Source organism: Gambusia affinis, linkage group LG15, assembly GCF_019740435.1.
Source record: "Gambusia affinis linkage group LG15, SWU_Gaff_1.0, whole genome shotgun sequence".
In the NCBI taxonomy this organism is placed as follows: domain Eukaryota; kingdom Metazoa; phylum Chordata; class Actinopteri; order Cyprinodontiformes; family Poeciliidae; genus Gambusia; species Gambusia affinis.
The window spans coordinates 16,905,962-16,927,329 of record NC_057882.1 but is presented as its reverse complement, the minus strand read 5'-3'; the positions used below and the strand labels follow the sequence as shown (position 1 = coordinate 16,927,329).

The following is a 21,368-nucleotide window of genomic DNA, read 5'->3' as shown; positions in this document are numbered from 1 at the left end:
TAACTTTTTCCATAGCTGATAGTTAGCAAAGGCTGGTATAAGATTCTTATTTCAAGATGGCTTAGACAAATAAAATTATGGCTTTGGCTAAAAAAATGAATGAAAACTGGTATTATTCCCTTTTTAAAAACAGTAATACAATATATATCCTCACTGCTAAAATACTAAAAAAAGTAACATAATAATTAATACAGTTATACACAGACTGAAAATACTAATATTTAATAGACTTCTGCTAAATTGTGTATTTATTTATTTATTTTTTCTGCTGTCTATAAAGTAATACAGAGATTATAATAGGCTGCAGCTGGCAATGGCAGTACTAAACAATCCAACTAGGATTGCTGGTTCTAAGAGGAGATTTTTCATCTAGAGCAGGAGTTTTTACAGACTTTTCTTATTTGATATTTATTTGTGTTCATTTTTGCGTAACTCGCCACGGCATGAAGAAATTCCTAAGCTATCTGAGCTATCATAATACTAAAATTCTTCATTTGATTTCTTTAGATTTTTTTTTTTTTTTTTACAAATTATTCTGCATCACTTTTCCATTTCTCCCACATTTTCTACAGTCTCATCTTTCCACTGGTCCAGTGTTTAAAAAAAAAAAAATGCATGCTGCATGTTTGCTAACCAACCAGCCATCCCTCACCTGCTGCTCTCTCCTTCTTCAATACATGCCCTCTTGTCTAGAAATAAAAACATATAGAGCTATTCGTTCCCTACTTGCATGTTGTGCTGTGAATGAGGCAGCATGAGAGAAGATAGGGATAACCCTCTGGCCCTGTTGTCCAAGAGGTCATGCCAGAACCAGACAGACTACAGACAAGAGCTGGAGAGGCTGCAGGCCGACTTGGAGGCAGAGAAGATCCAAACGCTGTGGGCCTGCGGGCAGCTCGGCGTGGAGCTCCGGAGCCTGCGAAGAGAGGCAGAGCGGGAACATAAGAGGACCGTGAGGGAGCTGTCAGCCAGACGTTTTTGCCTAAGGGACCGAAACCAAAGCAGACATCTTCTGGCTAAAGAGGGACAAATAAAAAACAAGGTGCAGTCCTCAGGGGAAGACGGCTTTCATCTCGGCAGTGAACAATCAAAGCTGGAGCAGTTGCTGCTCACACTGTATGAAAAGATAAATGGGAAACGGGCAGGTTATAAATTTCACCACAGGCGAGAGTTCGAGCTAGAGAAAGCCATCTTCCTCTGCCGCCTTCTAGAGGCCCATGGGAGGCTGTTGCAGGGGACTCCAAGGTCAAGACCACCCAACTATGTAGCCAAAAAATCCTCAAAGAAGCTGGTCTGGGATAACAGCTGTAATCCCCGTCAGTCAACACCACTCCCAACCAGCTCCAGAGCACAGCTGGAAACAACATCCCTCAGAGATTTGCCCTCACACAACAAAAAGTGCAAACCTGATCAGAAGAAGTTGTTCTCAAGCGGCGGGTTACAGACTGCTGGGCCATGGACCTCCACCGAGGTCAGAGGTGTGGGTCAGATAAACTCTCTGGAAATGCATCACACCAACAACACCATCCGTGCAGTTCAGGATAACCATCCGTCCCTGTGGGCGGAGTCTTCTTCATCAGACAGGTCGTCATCGACCAAATGCTCAAGAAGGAACATGGAGGTGAGTTTACACTTCTAGTTGTCTGCCATACAATAAAGAGAAACCATTCTACACAAACCACGTCATCTAATGTTCCTTTAACTAGTTAGATTTGACGAGTAGATTTCACCTTAATGCAGTTCTTTGAATTAATAATGTTAATTCTCACGCCAAAGATCCCTGAACCACAAGCCAAAGCGGACTTCAGCAGCTCATTGAAAATTAGTGCCGTCAGTCGATTAAAAAAATTAATCTGAGTAGTGCTGCGATTAATCACAATCACCATGCTTAATCTTGTAAACTTGAAACGTAAAAATGCAAGTTTTTAAAAGAAGGAAATGTTTTATTGTTTCAGACTAAATGTCCCAGTTTTCCAAGTTTTCATAAAGGAAGGTTTCGAACATAATTTAGAAATGTTAACTAAAAACTGCCCTTGCTTTGGTGAAAGTATAATAGACAATTTCAGTTGGTAGGTTTCATACTACCTTGGTTTTATCCAAACGTCCATCGCAGTGTTTTTATTAAAGTGCAATTTGCCACTGAGCACACCAGTCTAACTTTTCTGGCTCACCTCTTTGCTAGCGTTTGAGACTCCGCATTGTTGACCGCAGTACAAGACCTCGTAATTCACTGCTTTGAACTAAGTAATTCTCTGTGTGACAGAGACATTTAGGTCAAAATAGGTGCAATTTAATTTTAGATTAATCGTAGGTGTTCAAGTTGACAGCTCTTTTGATAATTCATTACAGGATTCTTTAAAATTGGAATAAATGTTTTGGCTAGGGTTCCTTTCTCAGAAAAGCTTTTGTTGTTTCTTGTATAGCTGAAAGCTGCTTCTTGGTCTTCACTGGAATGTGGGTCTGTAAATTAAGACAGTAGTGTAAAATAATTGGCACAAATGTGCGTCTCTGTTACGGCCCTGGGCCTTATGGGCTGAGTTGCAGGTGCCTTGTTGTCGGTCTTTGTGCTCCTCCCCTTTACAGGTGCTGCTGATTTGTTCATTTGGAGCACAGATCATTTAAACCTGGCCGTCTCCACCTTCTGCCGCTCAGGCCGCTCTGCTGCTTGACGCTTGTTGTGTTTTGGTGCCAGGCCTCAGCTCCCCTCCTTCTGCACATTTGAGTTTGTCTTTGTTTTTGCACTTCAACACTTCCATATGCACTCATACACCACATCCAAGCATTTGCATTACACCACTGATACCGACATTCACAATCCATTGTTGTTTTTGTTAATAAATATTCTTTGTTAAGCACTTTAACCACTGCATGGTCTCCCGTTTTTGTTATGACCTTGAGCCAGTCGTAACAGTCTCTCATGTGGAAATCCTTACGTATCCATTGTTGAGGTGTAACCAAAGCAAGGAATAAACAGGAAATATGAATTATTTGGAGTTTTGCTGTGTTGATTCTGTGATTCCTAAATTACAGATCGACAAGAATGGCTAGATTAAATTGCACAGGAAGGTGCATGCCTCTCCACAAGCTGTTGGATGGTAATTTAGAGTGGCAAACTAGATATCATGATTGTGTTAGTTTGGAGCATTGAAACACTTATGCTGCTGTTTTAAGCTTTGTTTTAAGTAATGGCCTTATTGTGTTCCTGAGATAGATTTTGTAGGGTATTTTGTGTTACCCTGGTTTAAAGCAGTTGGTTGGATTGTGTTGAGTATCAGAGTAACAAGGCCTGACTACTCCGTATGGCAACTGTACAATTAATGATTAGCATTAGAGGTGCACCGATTAATCGGCCAGTCTATTTATTGGTGCCGATTTCCTTAATTTTGGAAGATTGGTGATTGGCCAATTTTTACATGTGAAGCCGATCTGATCCACCGATGATGTCAACCTCTGCAATGGACTAAAAATCAACCACTGTGCTCTTCTTTTCTCCCATGAGAGAAGTTTGACTGACAAACTGGCCGACCAGGTCATGTCTGCACATTTACAGTTAACAATAGTCACCCCATTGTTGTCTTGATATGTTGAGCAACATTTCAGACAAAAAATGGTATCAGCCGTAATCGGAATAGGTTAGTTATGCTTTTTAAAACATCTGTAATCGGCGATCGGCCAGAAAACCGCAATCGGTGCACCACTAATTAGCATATTTAATGTTCCTTCCACTTCATGGTTGTATCACTTTGTCACATTAAATGCAAACAAAACACATTGAAGTTTATGTTTGTTACTTCAGACATTTCTTTTTGGTCCCAAGTTTTTACTTATTCTTTAGAAATACACGAATCACTCTGATTCAGTTAATTGGAAGATGTCTGATGTAGCAATTATTAATATCTGTATGCATGTGCAGAGAGCAGGGAAGTGGGTGGAGGTTTTATGGGACTGTTTGAGTGGCAGAAGTGGGTCGGCCTGCTTTGGGTGAGATTTGAAAAGAGAAAATTCAGCATTTCATCAAAGCTTGAACCACTTCTAAGAAAAAAAAAAACTATCCAAATGAAGCCACTATCATTTACAGCCTCTGATTTGCCTTTTACAAAGAAATATAAATAAATATAGCATGTGTTCTGGCGCTCAGCAGAAAGCCATTCACCATAAAATGTCTGAATTTGACAGACACCTGCCTTATTAGTCTGTCAAGGCGGCTTTGTGAAAATACGTCTGAGTGACAGGATGCCAATGCCGCTGATCTTGACGGACCTGAATATAGCTTCTTTCTGTCCAACTATGCAGTGTCTGTGGTTTGATGCTCTCAGGAATAAGCTGAGTGGAATACTTTCCGTTGTGCGTATTAACTAGTTTGAATAGTCTGTAAACTGACAATAAAAAACATTGTGGATATGAACCTGCATGAGTGCTGCTGCAGTTATCTTGGAAAATGTTATTCTCTGCTGGTGGAGTTGCCGCTGTGGAGGCTGCTACCAGTCAGGCAGTAAATTTAAGTTGTGAAAATGCCAAAGAGGAGCTGAAAGTGTTTACAGCAGGCTTGTTTTCTGCTATGAGGGTGGAAAACCTCATTATTGTGGGTAAACTGTTATGAATAATAAACTAGTCTGCAGCAAAATTTTAAAAAAGATGTTCTCTGAGCAAAACGAAGGACTTGTGCGTCACAAGTGAGTGTATGTAGATTTAAACTTTCTACTCCACCTTTTCATAGTTATTGTATTTACATTTCTGCCTAATTGTATTCCTGCCTCTGTCACTCAAGCTCACATGATTTGAGGTATTTGATATATATATTTGTTTTATACATTTTTCCAGTACTTTGTTGCAACAATCTCACATTGCTTTGAATGTGTTGCTTTGATTTTCTTAGAGAAATGGTAAATCACTTTTAAATAAATAAATATACAACAGTAAACTGGTTAGTTGAGAAGTGGCAGCTCCTGTACTTTCTGCTATTATGCATCTGCCATCAAATTAAGTTAAAGTTAGATGATGGCAAATGATTGTAAGAATAAAAGGTTTCATAAGTACTAATGATCAGTAGAATTACGGTACTCAAAATCAATATATTGGTGGTAATAAAATTATAAACAAGTTCTGGTAGCATTAATTCTGCAGGTTATTACCTTCATTAGATTAGAAAATAATAGAATAGAAATGTATTGTCCCACAGTGGGGAAATTCAGATGTGACAACAGCAAGTTAAAGATAAACTTTGAGGATGAATATTCACACAAAGGTAAATGAAGATGCTATGATGTTCAGGAATAAATCACTATTCTAACTTAGTTTTATTGTGCTGGAATACCTTAAATGGTTGTTCTAAAACTACAAGACTAAACAGCAGAGTGGTTGCTGTAATTTAAACACTGACTTGCGGCACCTTTACAAACATTCACTTGTCTTTTTGAAGAGCTGCAGTAAATTATCAGTTTGGACAGGGCACACTTGTTCTTTTGCCTGCCTCCCTCTGTTGCAGTGCCCACTGCCTTCTCCACAATCAATAGGCAGCCACCATCATTCCAGCATCATCTCCATGGAAACGAGCCGTAGCTGCTGTGATGATTGGGTCCCATCTCAAAGCTTGCCTTTTTGTGATAGGACGAGGGTAGCAGTACTCCCTGCCCCCTCCTCTCATCGGCACTTGCCGTCTTAGACTCCCTGGCTTTTCCCTCCGTCCTCATTCTTTACCTTTTATTGCGATATAAATAAGATGGGATTAAGCAGCCCTTTCGAGTCTTGTGGAATTTGGATTAAAACGCTTTGTGACACAGCCGCCTCGTCTATGACGACAGTGATGAGGAGTCACCGTGCCAACCACCTCCCAATCTTGCTGCAAGAATGGAGACCAGGAATGGAGACCTGTTAGTTGGACTCATTTTATGTTTTCCAGTGTAAATGTAGCCTTGCTCCATTTGAGCCTGCATGTGTGGTTTGGAAATTATGCACAGTGAGAAAGCGAGCCTGCGTGTGCTCCTCATCTTGTCCCCACCGAACCTCCGAGATGACAGCAACGAGAAGAAGCAAAACAAGCCACGGTTGTATTCCGCTTCGTCATAAATGTTTGAAGTAAGATGCAAAAGATTGCTACAGCGCCACGACAATCAGTTGCTAGCTTTCAACGGCCAAGTCGAGAAACATGGAACTGAACGTCTTCAATTTGGAGAACGTCACCGCACGTTCTCCAAATTGCCTGCATGTTGCTTAAAGCTCCTGCTTCATTTGGAACTGCCTTAAATCTGTCTCCACTACATAAACTCATCAATACATTTATTACATTTATTAGACATATTGTTTAGTAAAGGACAAGAATGCTAAGAAATGAACTTTACTTGATTTGAGACATTCTACCTTTGCTGTGAAAAATGCACTTCCTCTGAAACTTCAGCACAACAGGACAACCGTGATCCTTGTCAACCTGAAGAGAGCATGTAGGGAAAAAGGGTCAGACTTAGCTGTGGACCTCATTTGGTCTCGCAGATTCCCTCTGATGCTTTTTGCTTAAATAGAGGGATGTATGACCTGTGGGCTAAGCCTGAGCAGACCGAACCTGCACCGACACGCACAGAGATGGAGAGTCCCGAAGAGACGCAAGCTCTCGGATGCCGGCCCGGCGAGCAGGAACACGGGGAGTCTCGGGAGCAGGGTGATAAGAAACATGGGCTTTTGGACAAGGACATCCCAGCTCCTGCTCATTTAAAGACGTCACTGTTAGGAAAGAGGCACCATTCACTTTATGCAAACCTCCATGGGTTTGAAATGGAAGGATTACGAAAGGTAAGCAGCATTTGTGTCTTTTCACTCCATCACAGATGGGGAGTTTACCTCTTACTTTTATGCCAGCAACATAGTTAGCATTGCCAACTAATCATGTCCACCAATGGTTGACACTAAATAAGATCTGAATGCCTGAAGGTTGTAGGAATGTGCATTCAGGAACCCTTTGAATGAGGTTTACACTGAAGTAGTGTGAACAGTATAGTTGTGCAGATAAGTTATCTGGAGCAAAGTTGTGCTTGGCATGAATTATTCTGACTGAGGATGACCTGGTAGCTATTTTCTCTCGTATGGGTGTCCCTAAAAAAGGCACAACTCAGACTGGATGCTAACGTTGGCAGGGAAAACCCTTTTAATTTTTTTACTAAATGTTCTTTTGTTGTAGAATTACACAGTTTAGTCATTCTAGACTAAGAAGAATCCAGTGGAGTCACTTTTTATATATCTGCGAGTTGTGGAATAGAAGAATAGAATATAATTCCCTTTGTTCTCCCTCACTGGGGAAATTCAGTGCAATATAGAGAAATACTGTGCGATATACGGTATTGTGAAAGTATTCATACACTTTGAACTTTTGTTTAAAGCAGCTCAAAGCCAGTCACATTAAACTGAAACTATTTGTAAAAATCAGTTCTGAAAGCTTGGATTTAGATCTAAACCTTGACTATGTCATTCTGACACATGAATATGCTTTGATTTAAACCACTGTAGTTTTGGTTGTATGTTTAGAGTCGTCTTGCGGGAGCGTAGACCTCTCCCCGACTTTCACATCTTTTGTAACCTCTAACAGGATTCTTACTTTCAGAATTCCCATCAACATGGAGCAGCCGTCACGTCAATGTTGAAGGATAAAACTTTAACGATGACTCCTTTTTACAATACACACAAGGGCATCATATTTTTCAGATTTCCATTTGATTTTATTTGTAAAGAAATTTCCTTCCACTCCACAGTTATGCATTACTTTATGTCAGCACTTCTCAATTCCAGTCCTCAGGCCCCCCCTGCTCTGCATGTTTTTGATGTACCTCTACTCCAGAGCAGCTGATTCAAATGATTGCAGGACCATCAAGTGCTGCAGAAGCCTGTTAATCACCCACACCCACTGCAGAAGGGTAGCACTTGTGTAGCAGAAGGGAAACACCTAAAACATGCAGGGCAGGGGGGCGTGAGGACCGGAATTGAGAAACACTGCTTTATGTAAACATAAGATCCCAATAAAATAAATTGAAGTTTGTGTTTGTAGCGAGACAAAATGTGATGGGTGTAAATACTTTCCTAGCATTACAATCAGCCATATGAACAGCATTTTCTTCATGCTTTTCCACTTTTGCTTTTTGGCCATTTCATTGTATCCTTAGTCTTACTAGCTTTCCTCATCAAGCTAGTAATTTGATTGCAATATTCCCTGCTGTGTTCCCCATCTCCATCTCTTTATTACCCTGTCAACGTAATCGCAGCTAAACAAAAGCTTCCTAATAAACCCGGCCGCAGCCGGTGAGATGAAGCATTAAATGACACATTAGGAAAGACTATTTGGTCATTTCACAGCAAGGGTCTGCAATTTGTTGGCTCCTCAGCAGGAGGTTGTCACATTCAGATTACTCTTCAGGATTAGCTGTGAATTTAACACAACTAGCCTTGATTTGACACATTTTCAGTCTAAAATTGAAAAAGCGATCTTTTATGCGAGTAAAAGATTGCTGGGATTACATACGAGAACTTGTCTATCAGGCGTTCAGAACACTTTACGATAACGACCAACCACATGTTTGCGTTAGAAGCGCAAGAAGTTTTTTCTTGTTTTGCAATACAGTTAAAAGGGATCCTTAAAGACAATCATTCCTAGATGTAGCACATAGGTGCAGATGTTGTCGACCAGTAGAGAAAGTTTCTGTATAAATATGTGTTTCTATCTGTTGGAACAAAGATGCACAACTCCACTAAATGTGAATAGTCATTAACTACCTGTCAGGTTGTCTGTCTGCTCTCGTTAACACCTACTTTGCACCATAAGGCTTCCTTACATCTCGCTGTGTTTTCACAGTGGGGGTTTTATTTGGGAAATTATTTCTACACCCTGTGATTTTCTGTCTGTTCACCTAACCCAGGTAAGCAACCCAGCCAACTGTAATGATGGTGCTAAGGTGACTGTAACAGTCTGGGCTTTTTCTTTTTTTTTTTACTAATATCTTAACACAACAGTTTACAAACTATATATTAAATAACTCTACAATACAATGTTCTTTTTTTGTTTTAGTTTGAGTCAAACTCAAGACAATAGTACATATATAAGATTTTAATTCTAATGTTATTCCAGCAAAAGTGGCAATAGATGTTACTTTTACAACGTGATGCAATCACATCATGCTGTATATTTTTGTTTTTGTTATTTATGTCGGCATTGGTCAGGTTTTGACTTTGCATTATACATACATTTTAACTCAGACAACACATTGAAGCAGGTCCCTTCACACGTGAAGGGCTACAGGTCATGGAAAATACATTTATTATCCACTTCCTTTATTTCTGGTGTCCCACAGGGCTCCACCGTAGGTGTAGCTCTGTTTTTAATATATTTATTGCCACTGGGGCTGCAAACTATACCATGGTTTTTCATTTTTATTAAATTTTTTTTATTTGATGTTGTAGGGGCATGTCTAGCCCTAAAATGGAAAAGAAAAAAGTCCTGCATGAACAGAAGTTTTAAAAATCTCGATGACGGCGAGACTGTTTATTTTTGTTTGATCATAATGTACAATGGTAGCCTCTAGGTTCTTCTGTTAAGAACATCAGTGTGACCTTTGGTAATAATTTTAACTGTGATAAGCTGATGAGCTTCGACACTTGGTCAACTATTGTTTTTCAAAGGGCTGTTTACATAAAGAAGCCAAACTAAACAGGCATGCTGGTTTGTTATCTGTGGCTCTACGCCTGGTATCTACAACCTTCACCTTGTCGACATCTCTTAGCCCTGCTGTGAGTGAAATGACATAACTGGATGTTCAGCAGAAAATCTGTAAAAGCTGCATCAGGTCATGCTGTTTTCATGACTAGTGCGGCAGAGTTAAGAAATTGTCTTGAAAGCTATTTTTATCATTCCTCTGCATAAACACGGTAAGTCTTGAAAAGGTAAATAGAATCTGGGATACTCGGGCATGGTTGCTGTTCTGAAACGTGTTTACCATACATAATTTAAATTAGGTTCGTATGAAATGTGTATATATATGCGTATTTCTGTTATTTTGAACATTTATGACATGACTTGAAGAGTGAGCCAGTTCATCTGTTTTGTCTTCAGCCACGTGGTTGTTGAAGTTATTATATACAGATAGTTTTTCTTCTAGAAAATCCCAAAATATTTAGGTAACAATCATAGGATACAAAAGAAAAGCAACAATTCTTGCATTAGAACCCGGAGATGACGTAGATTTATTTTTAGACTTACCTTTGCATTTTTTGTGACAAGTCCATAAAAGGTTAATATGTGTACAAGATCGATCTCTGTTTCTGATCTTTGCTAAGTGGTTTCATACCATATGTGTTTGTGGGCACGTTTACTTACATGTCTTTGCGGCTGTCTGTGTGTGTGTGTTTTATTGGCCATCCATGTTATGTGGTGTAAATAATTGATTGTGGAGTGCAAAGAGAATCTCTGGGGTAATGGTTCCTCCCCATATTCCAGCTGCAGCATGCCTGAGTGTCTGGCTGCCGTCTGGCTGCAATGAGGCGCTTAGTCTTTGTGAAACAGAGGTTACAAGCGTTGTTCAGCTGTCACTGGCTATTACTTGTACACTGTAAAACTGTATCAGAAATTTAAAGGATGTTGAAGTCCTTTTCTCTTTTTGGTTCAGTGTAACAATTAAAGTTGAACAGTGACCAAAGAGCCCAAGATGGACAGGCAATCACTGTCTTAAAGATGACAGCTGTTATCCTAATGGAGAATGCAAAGGACGTGACATATGTTGATGTTTCTAATCATCTTTTACAGAATCCACTTTCAGTTCACACGTTAGGAAGAAATATTTTGATATGAAGATGTTTTGTACATAAAAGAAGTGCTTGTTAAGCCACATCCCCAGAGCTCAGTCCTTTCAGTGACATTTCCATATAATTTGATCCTCCTCTCAGGCTTCTGTCAATAGTTAAATTGATGTTTGCTTGCGTTTTGCTCATGAGTGTAATTGCTTTTCGACCAGAAGATTGAAAACGAAGCTCATCACGTTCCCATTCTACTTCATGTTCTTGCAGTTTGTATTAAAATTACATTATTCCCATATCGAAGTCTCAAAGTTTAGGATGTTGCATCAACCCAACATATCTGAAGCAATTGTGATATAGAGTTCATTTTACCTGCTATTTCTTTTTTTTTTTTTTTTGACCATTGCATTTCAAAGAACTGCTGCTAAGCCTCAGTTCTCATTCTGTGGAGCGAGCAATAAGTGTGAAGGATGGCCCAGTCAATATTTTGTTAATAGAAAGAACACAGTGCACTGTTTTAGTTGCTTCTGCCATTCAGGTTTATTTACTGAAAACTCACCAGTGGGATTTTGTTGCACTCAGCTTCTAGTGAAATGACAATAGACCAACAGGTCTGCCCTTTACCTCTGTGGACAGATAATCTGGGTCACACCTACCCAGAAACCTTCAACTTTCCACTTATCATTTGGCTATTTTGGTGGCCTTGCTTGACTGATGCTAATGAATATCAACAGATAAGGAGGGCTTATGAATCCTAACTGAAAAGCTGATGCAGAGCAGGATAGAGAGGCAGGAAATCATAAGACCTTGAATCTTCTACCTGTTCCTTTTTGAACAAATTGTGTAAAATTTCATGTCAGTTGGCGTGAGTATTTCTTATATATTTATTTCCTGTTTTTACCGTTGATTGCCTGTTTAAAATAAATAAATAAATAAACATCTTGGGATTTGTCATTTTTGAAGTGTTTAATGGCAAGCCAGGTCTAGTTGGCATACATAATTTTCTTACAGGCCAAATTTGGTACATGTGATCTAGACCTGGGGTCTGCAGCCTTTGGAACTTAGACCTTAGATTGGCTCTACAAACCACAGTTTGTAGTTTATTCGATACGAGATGCACAAATAATAGTTATAGAAACAGAAACAACCAATCAGAGCTAGGAGGAGGGTTTTCTAAATGTAATCTTTTTATGCGTTTCCTAGAGAACCTGCATTGACTTGGAAAAAGCACATTACAGAGTTTAGGTTTAGATGAAAACATTGTATTATTTTAAAAAGATTCATCCAATCTCTTTGCTATGAAATATGCTGTGATTCACAGGCACTTATATTTGAGTTGTGATGATCAGTGGGAATTTTAAATATTAAAGTCGATTCTGCAAAGCTGTTTTTCCACACCAGGGTAAATGTTGCTGTTTTATGTTGGGGGATGGTGTTTCTCTTGCTCTTTTGCATATGTAATTTTCTTAACAAATCAAGGTTTGTCTTCTTGTGACGCTTATGGAGGGTTTGTGTGAATTAAGCCGTTTGGGAGACCCTTCCGTCACTTCTCTAATCGTCTCTTTCAACAACCCAGACGTTTTATACACTTTCAGCACTTTATTAGGCTCTTGGAGGTTCAGGAGGCTGTGGCAGTTTAATATGTTGAGTGTGAGATGAAGGGGAAGACATGCTTAAATGGGTTTTAATTATTGAATTGAAGAGGCACTGTTATAATTGCTTTGAGAAGGGAAGACCAAGAAGGCTGTAATTCAGAAACAACACTGGTACATTCACCAGAAAACTGGATTAGATTGATATACATTAAAATCTGAATTAACATGTTGGACTTTGGGATTTACACAATATTCTCCAAATGTAAATTCGCATAACTCTTATTTGTTTTGTGTGTGTTCTGTATGCTTCTTATATACTCCAGTTTTGGCACAAGAAAACTACATTTCCAAAAGCAATGCTCATTTCTGTTAAAGCTTAATCAGGGGACGTTCATTTGATGCTTGATACGTACGAGGAAGGTTGGAGGTAGAACACCTGGGGGAAGAAATGGGGACTCCCACGTTGGCTCTTTGTTCTCTCCATATGAGAACCCCCCCATATCTGTCAGCCTCAGCTACCCTGCAGAGATGAGATGTAATAAATGCAGGGGGTGGGATTTGAGAGGACACTTAAGAGGGATTCCTCATGACTTATATATGAGTATTGGGAGGCTTCTGGTAGTAATGAAACAGACCACAGACAGCTTTGTAGTTCTTTTCTCTGTATTTTTTCAGAGGGGTCGATCTTCCTGGAGTTTTACTCAGCCCCAGTATTTATTGTTATTGTTTGTGTTTTAATAAGTAGGTATTGTTGCTATGATGCTAGTATCATAAGAAGACATTAAACACCTATTGAAAAGATCTTTCTCCATCTTAACTAATTAACTGAGAGATCAACATCGCTGTATTAAACAACAAATGTGAGAAGAAATTAATTTAATTATTTAATCTCTTGAACATGTCAATGAAATTGAACCAGAAAGCCACAGTTAGACCAGACACTGTAATTTAATATGCAGCGCATCTTTACCCTTCAGCTACATGGTTACTATTCAACAATTACAGCTGACGTTCGCTTCTTGCTGCTTCAGCTATCATGTCTAACAAAGAAGCGCACATGGCAATGCATGAGTGCTTATTTGCCTGTCTCTGTCTTTTGTCTTGTTGCCAGACTCCTCAGAGGGTTCCAGCAGGGGATTTCTAGCTGTCAGACTAAAAGATGCTGATGTTAGCATTTCTGTAAAAGAGTGAATTTCTGTATCCCGTGCAAAAGCTTTCCTTGGATCTAAAGCAACGGAACAATCTGGAAATGTACCCTGGACGTAATATTCACAAAAAACTATTTGTTACTCTTTTTTGTTTGTTTTTGCTTGTTGCATCTCCAGAGTTCACTGTTTTCTTCCAGGCAATAATAAATAGATAAAATATTGTCACTGTTTTTATGTTGATGCTTTAAAACATTTATAAAGAAGACAATAATGCACAGAATGTATGCAAAACTTCCTTTTGACCCAAATAATTTTTGCAATTAGTGCTAAAATGATTACTAAAAGGGCTATAATTCTTCTATTATTCTGTGTGAAAGAATCAGGTATGCTGTTGTTTTAACTTTCTTCAATATATTTTACCAGTACCTGCAGGTCATGAAATCTGAATATTTTTTATCTTAATTCGTGTCCCTTCATAAAAGGAGTCTTTATAATAAGATTAAGAATCTTATAGCTAATATTGGGTAAAATGGATGTCCACCTGCTTTTTTGAGCTTTTGTTCTTCTTCATAGCCAAGACAAAACAGGAGCATAACAGAAAATCCCAAAGCTGGAGTGAGACTATAAGATGCACATAAAACAGCTTATGGACTCATAGATTTTGAAGAGGTCCATATTTTCTCCGTGATAAAGCTTTATAGTCTCAATGAAAAGCTCAGATGTTATAAATGTTTTCCTACAACACAAAGTACAATCGCTATAAATAGAAACCAGTCATGATGACAGAAAACAGCTATTTGTGACTGTAGCTCTGTGCGTTTCTGCATCGTGATGTATAAGTTTTATGTAGTCATTTACATGGACCAAAAATGCATGATAAAATGAAACATTTCCTCTTATGCCACCGTATTATTATTAATACTCTCAGTGCACTGTTTTGTATCTGCCTTGCATTTTAGCTTCCTTGGGTGAAAAACAGCCCAGCATCTCCAGCTAAGCCAGGTGAGACGCCTCCTTCAAAGACATAACAGTCTATAATTTTTCCCCTTTTACATATACTACGAATGCTAAGGCCTTAGAGAGATGGGTATTTAAAACATTTAAAAACTGACACTGCTCATCGGATTATTTGGGGTCCTCAGCAGATACCATTGCTTCTGGTGTCAGAGCAGTTTGCATATTCTGACTGTGCAATGCTACAGCAGACAGACCCAAATATTACAGCCTGTTTTTCCTACCATGCTTCCGGCTCAATCTCCTGGCAGACATTTGTGGGGAGACCCCTGCCCTCCTGCTGCTAAGTTACATCTGCCCAGCTTTACTGAGCCAGGTCCATGTAAAAAAACTATATATATATATAAAGAAGTAAAAAAAAAAAAACCAGCATGGTTGTGGGAGAGAATTGGCTGAATACTAATATGTATGCTGGCCTTGGACAGACCCCACCACCTGCAGCCCTTTTCTTCCTGCTTCTGTGAAGCAGTGGTGTAACTTGCCTGAGGAAAAGCCCCTGGGTATTTCATTATGATTCGCAGGAAACAGAAAATCGACATGGATGGACTCCAGAGTCATTAAAATCAAAACAGAAGAGCTAGAAGTCATGTTGGCACAACTTTCTCCAAATGGATAGAAAACTCCGCTCATCTTAGACATGGGCTTCTTCTAACTTACAAAATACATTTTTATTATGTTGATCTTCTTAACTATCAACAATTTGGTGGTTAAAATTGACTGTGTATTTTCATTAAATTCTGCAGCTTAGTAAATCTGACTTGAATTTCAGTATAAACAGTGTTTACTGGTTATTTTTTAACACCTTGTAAAATCTTGTTACCAATTCTCAAGCCATAAAATAGTCAGGGGGTATCTAGCTAATTTAAAAACAGTTTGACAACAACAACAAAAAATAAGTCAGACTGAAAGGAATTAAAGCGAGTTTCTGGACCATTTGATTTAGTCTAATTACAGTTTTAAACACCACTTACTTGATTATGTTATGTCAAAATAAGGCTGGGATATTATTATAACAGCTGTCACAAGTAACAGGAAGTTGTTTAGAGTTTCGGTAGTTTAAATCACTGTTGCTTCAATTTATGATTACTTGGCACCACATTAGTGTTGTGCTTATGAAATAAAATCAAATATCTTCAGGAAACTTTCTTTTAAATTTTTGCTAATGTTAAATTTAGAAAAAAAGCATATAATATGTCTCTGTGTTAAGACTGGTTCATCCATTAGGTTGGGATTTGTTTTTATGCCCTTTTAGTAATCAAATAATTCTAACATACTGAGTTTAATGTTTAGTTTTAATAGTATCTGTCTATGTGTGTATTGTTACTATGTAGCTTGCCCCAGTGATAAATGAACTGAGTAAAGTTGAATAAGGGTTATTCTTGGGTCCCTGAAAAAAAAAAAAAAATGCATAGCTCATCAGCAAAGCAAATAGTCCTATAATAAGATGCTGCTTGCTGGAGTTTTTCAAGGCTTTGCAATGCTCTGCGTAGTTTCTTCTCATGTCCTAATCGATCATTGTAATGATATACTGAAGATACATCGCGAGCTCTTTTTTTTTTTCCTCCTCTAGATCACAGTTGTAAGGTTTTCTGTGTGCTCAATAGTGTGGTCAAACCAAAAGCACAGAATGTTTGCTGTTATACTTTCTGCAGCATCAAGAGTACTAAAGAATTAGAGTGGCTAACCCACAGACAAACCTCGGCCTTATTTTGGTGTGTATTCCTAATGCAATAGGAGGATCTGTGGTGCTGAAACCTCCTACAAATGCTGCCATTCTCGAGCAGTGCTCCTCCAAGATGTAAATGTGAAAGGACATGCTGTGCAAAATCAAACTGTTAAATATGTGAGGTTGTTCACATTTTAACAGAATGAGTGAAACTTTGGAGATATCTGAGCCGAGCTTTGGAGTGCAAAGGTAAACCTGCCGACTTTGTGTCTGTATGGATTTTAAAGGTTGTAAGGAAGGCTTGTCTGCTGCCTGTAGTGACAGACTGTCTTTGCTGTGGCTGCATGCTGTTTGCACCTAATTTAGACAGTATAGGGAGTCTATTAATACATGATCAGGAAACTGCATCAAGATTTTTCCATAACGAATCAGTCAAACATTGACTGGAATATGAGAGGTTGACTTTCTAGAACTGTTTTATATCATAAGTCTGCTAACAAGATGTTCACAGTAGGCACACTGGGCCAGTCGCTGAAAGTACTGCAGAACTTACATGACAACTTATAATTCCTGTGGTTACAGTCTTTTTCTTCTATGAACTGCCATCAAAAGTATCCAAGTGACTATAGAGTTTTCTCCAGCTCTATGTCAGCTGGCTAAAAGTTGCAACTCCAGAGGCGGCTGGTGTTTGGAAGTATTTCTGGTCAGGATTCCGATAATTGTTAAATTTTGTTTATGTCAACAAGATATAAGCAATTGGTGTCATTGTCATAGCTATAATAGCACATTCTTATTTTTGGAGGAAATAAGATCACATTTCCTTTCTGACTGAAGCGATAGCAGATTGTGTTGTACATTTTGTGTCAAAACACCACATATCCAGTTACTATGACAACATCATTAAATGTCAGCCCCTTTGGGTTCTTGTGGCAAAATCTCCAATGATGTACAATCCAGTGACTTTTTTAATCAAGATTTTTGCCTTAATGAATTGGGCAAGGTATTGACTGTATGCTACTGATTTCTAGAATACATACAAGTTTGTAGGCTAAGATTAAAACTGTAATGTTCACATGAACACAGCTCATCTGCTGCTGGTTTATACCAGAAGAAATCAGCATGCTCTTGTCCTGTGTAAAATTCAGTCTGTCACACAGAAGTTCTCCTGTTTTTAATCAATTGGTGGTTTGCAGCTGCCAATGATGGGCAACATAAAGACTACGTTCTTCAAACATTTTAAATGTGTCCGTTACTCTTTTCCTTTGAGCATGTCCTTTTTCCTGCTTTTACTCATCATCGTTTACCTCAGACACTGTTTTCATTTCCAACCTGTCCATCTGAGTCTCATTAAAAGAGAGGTAGGGGAGCTGAAAGTCTAGCGTGAACCTTACCCTACATGCCTGATAAACTTCTTAGTGCAGTCTCAGTTACAAGTGGGATGTTACGGCACAGTGACCATTGTTCTCTTCGGCGGCCTTGTTTTCATCCTGAGTTACTAACAGATTAGCAACTCTCACTCATCTAGGTTATGTACCTTTGTCAACACACAATAGCAGCCTTGGAAATAATTGTTATTGAACTAAAAAAAATTAAAGGTGAATTAGAAAATGCAATGTAAATGTTGTTGTTCTTACTGTAATATTTGTTGCTTAAGGAAATTCCTGCCTTACGTTTTCTGCATTGGTGCAACTGTTCAACTGCGGTACTAGTCAATAATGATTGATAACAGTTTCTTTACTTTAGAGGACAATGAGACGATCCCACAGATATTTCGGATACGCTTGATTGTAATGTCAATAGTTGGATTGCCCCTGTTTGATGTCTTGAAACATTTAGGTATGACAAAGAAGCAAAAACCTGTGAAATATTTTAACAATACAGTACCACAGTGCACAATCTAATTGGTTTCTCCCTGAGAATGTTTTGTACTCTGGTATCTTATAACAAAAACTGGAGTCTGTAGATGCTAAAATGAATATTTTTGTTGTGGTTCTTTCTCAGAATGGGACAGACTACGGATTGCTGGTGCGTCAGAACTCAGAACTCCTGCGAGCCCTCGACGAGCTGGAGAAGACTTGCAACACACTGAGGGAAGAGAACGGCCTGCTGGTAGGACTAAAAATAACTGTGTGTGTGTGTGTGTGTGTGTGTGTGTGTGTGTGTACCCTTGATGAAAAGCTTTGTAGAATCTAGGTCAGGTCCACAAAACACTTTAAAGAGATATTCCGACACTTTTTGTTTCTTTTTTTACAGGAATTTATTCAGTCAAATATTTTAGCCTGATGTCTTTATGGTGTACTGTGGGAGCAGTACACCATATATTAAACCCCTCCTCGGCTCATACGACTTAAAACCTGTTGGTTTGGCTGGTGGACCACTCACTGCAGACTCTTTGTGATAATGATATTTGTTTTTGGTGTTTTTAGCGAAAGAGCAGCGCCCCAGAGACTGAGGAGAAGGTCAGGCGGTTGAGGAGAAAGAACACCGAGCTGACTGTTCTCGCTAAGAGACTGGAAGAGAGAGCTCGCAAACTACAGGAGGCCAACCTCAAAGTGGTACACCACACTGACAGATATCAACACTTTCTTTTGCTGGGAGTTCGTTTTCTACTACTTACTTAAAAAAGAAAATTGAATGCAGCTTACTGTTATCACAATGCCTCACCAAAAGCTAAAAAAAAAAAAAGCTGCTTCTAACTTGAAAGAAATAAATTATTCATCACAAAAACCAGTCAAACCAGCCAACCAGAACTTACATGCTGTGTTTTATGTGGGTGCTTGAGAATCTTTCTTGATATTTTAGCTGTGCCATTCTGTAATTAACACTTCGGTCAGTTTTGCTGTTTTAAAAGTTCTTATATTTATAAGTTCTTATAATAGAGTTAGCTTGGCTTAGCCATGATGATGTTCCAGGAATCTGTTTTAACAATTCTCCCAGTTTAAAGGCCACACTCCCAAAAGGCTCTGATGACTACTGGTCCCAGTAACTAGTTGATTAGTCATCAGAATTTGCCAGGCTGGATCTTAGAGTACCACAAAGTCTTAATCCCATTTGACTATAGTTTTTCCAGCCTCTTTCTCTACAGATTCTCCCATTTTAGTTCAGCCACCTGGTAATGGCAATATATCAGCGCTTTGCCTGTCAGCATACTTTTATATGATGGACTGTCTTCGTGATACATAACCTGTGTTGTGGTAGATCACAGACAATCAGTCTGGCTCTTGTGCTGAGCACCTGATCTAATGCAAACTTGATAGATTCAGTCTTTGGTTGGATTTCTCAGTTCTCTGGCATTTTCATCTGTCTGTCTGTGGTGATGATGTCCATCTACCACAGACACCAACTGCTTATTCCAAAGTAATGGTTCAATTTTGCACCAAATGTTGGATCCTCAAGTGTTGATGGTTTATTTTCTAAAACACACACACTCTCTTGTTTAGTTACTTATCTGACTCATCACATATGGCTACATTCTTCAAAACTGTCCCGCCGTTTTGCTCCTGCTGATGATGTTTTCATGTTGAACAGTTTGTTTTTTTTGTGCTAGGCTAATGTTTCTTTTTTGATATAACTTGTTGATAAGTCGGCTCAATAATATGTTTTCACAAGGTTCCAGTTAATTGTGTAACCGGACAAAACTTGCAAAAGAATGAATTCTGCTTAAGAAAATTACCACGTGATTTTAAACACCATAAAATAAAAAATTTTATGCTTCAGCCACTGTGTGAAGTTTTTAACAGAGCAGGCACAGAGGCAATGTAGCCTTTCTCCCAATGTGAACTTCATTTTACAATTTAACCCTAAATGATTAGAGGAAAACCCAGAGTTGATCAATAAAATAATTAGCATTAACTATGTTATTTCTTTTTTTTTCTTGCTACGCACTTAAATATTGGTAGTGATTGTAAATGAAAAGGTGTTGTGACAGTAATCCAGCAAACTTATTTGGGGGCTAAATTTTGCCAGTGTTGGCTGATCCAATCATTTCGAATGTACATGTCTTCTAATATAAATTTTTTTTGTGATTTAAAAGTATATATATATATATATATATGTTTCATTAGTTTTTTTATTGTATTCAATACTTTATCACTAAGTTCTCTTTTCCTAATCTAGGTGAATCCTCCTTCGCTCATCAGACCTGCTGCTGTGGAGCAGTACAAAAGAGCTTTTGCCCGCCAACGAGCTCGTGACCTGGCCCAGCATGCTGATGCACTGCTCTCCAAAGACAAAGAGATTGCTGCCCTGCAGCAGGAGTGCAGACAGCTGGAGGCACGACTCGGACCAGCTAAGGTACATACATTTTGTTTCATAGTAATCCGAATCAAATTATTTGGTCTAGAATGAGCTAAAACACCAAAGTTTTCAAACTCCTCTCCATCCAGCCTCAGTTGTCATCTCTACCACAAGGCTGCCCTCTGCTGGACAGTTTGGGTACTGCGCCATCCAGCCTAAGCCTGTATTACAGAGGCTGCGTCACTGCTGAGGACAGATAGATGACAGTGCAGGAACAGGCTGCCTGTCTCAGTGCCTGTTTGGAAAAGGGAGCCGATTCTTCCTAATCTGAGCATCTGTTGGTTATAAAACAAAAAAGGTTTTCAGGGAACAAATACAGCACAGTGACGACAGGACGTCTATGAATGTCTAGTAAAACAAATCAAAAAACACTCAAATTTGACATTTGTCTAACTGAAATTAAGTTGATCTTAACTTTTTATATCTACATTTGTTTCTCAGGTTAGAACACTATTTTAATTCATCTTAAACTATTAAAGCAACAAAGATTTGACCATAATGAACCTCACTAGTTTTCTTTAAATCGGCTGAGTGTTTAGGATACAGATTGAAATGAATAATTCATATTTAGTTCCATTTTTCTGACATTATTTCAGATGTTGCTTCCTGTGCCTCTGCAGGATTCCTCTGTTCAGTCGTCTTGGGTGGAATATGAGAAACTCCTCAGAGAGTCTCAGAAGGAGGTGCTGCGGCTTCAGAGGCAGCTGTCTGTCACTTCGTCCAGGCAAAGGCCCGGCCTCAGGCCTGACGGCGATGGCACAGACGAGTGTGAGGAAAACGCCAAAGAGGCAGGGCAAGAGAAGGTAAAAAAAATAATAATGACACACAGCCAATTCCACGCTGACCCCTCCTTGCAGGGGAGCTACGAGTACTCACGGTAAATGT

General features: G+C 38.9%; 1 protein-coding gene across 3 annotated transcripts in view; it reads left to right on the top strand.

The window, feature by feature from the left end:
• The first annotated feature begins 573 nt into the window (after positions 1 to 573).
• The window catches only part of LOC122845234 (RIMS-binding protein 2), a 62,400-nt gene continuing 41,605 nt past the window's right edge, over positions 574 to 21,368 (top strand). For 2 of the 3 annotated variants that reach the window (XM_044141409.1, XM_044141410.1), the window contains exons 1-5: positions 574 to 1,621; positions 18,189 to 18,296; positions 18,614 to 18,742; positions 20,304 to 20,480; positions 21,080 to 21,286. In XM_044141409.1, coding sequence (XP_043997344.1) covers positions 755 to 1,621; positions 18,189 to 18,296; positions 18,614 to 18,742; positions 20,304 to 20,480; positions 21,080 to 21,286 — 1,488 coding nt within the window. In that variant the 5' untranslated portion in view covers positions 574 to 754. The remainder of the gene's footprint in view (positions 1,622 to 18,188; positions 18,297 to 18,613; positions 18,743 to 20,303; positions 20,481 to 21,079; positions 21,287 to 21,368) is intronic. The other variant, XM_044141408.1, reaches the window with a different exon arrangement.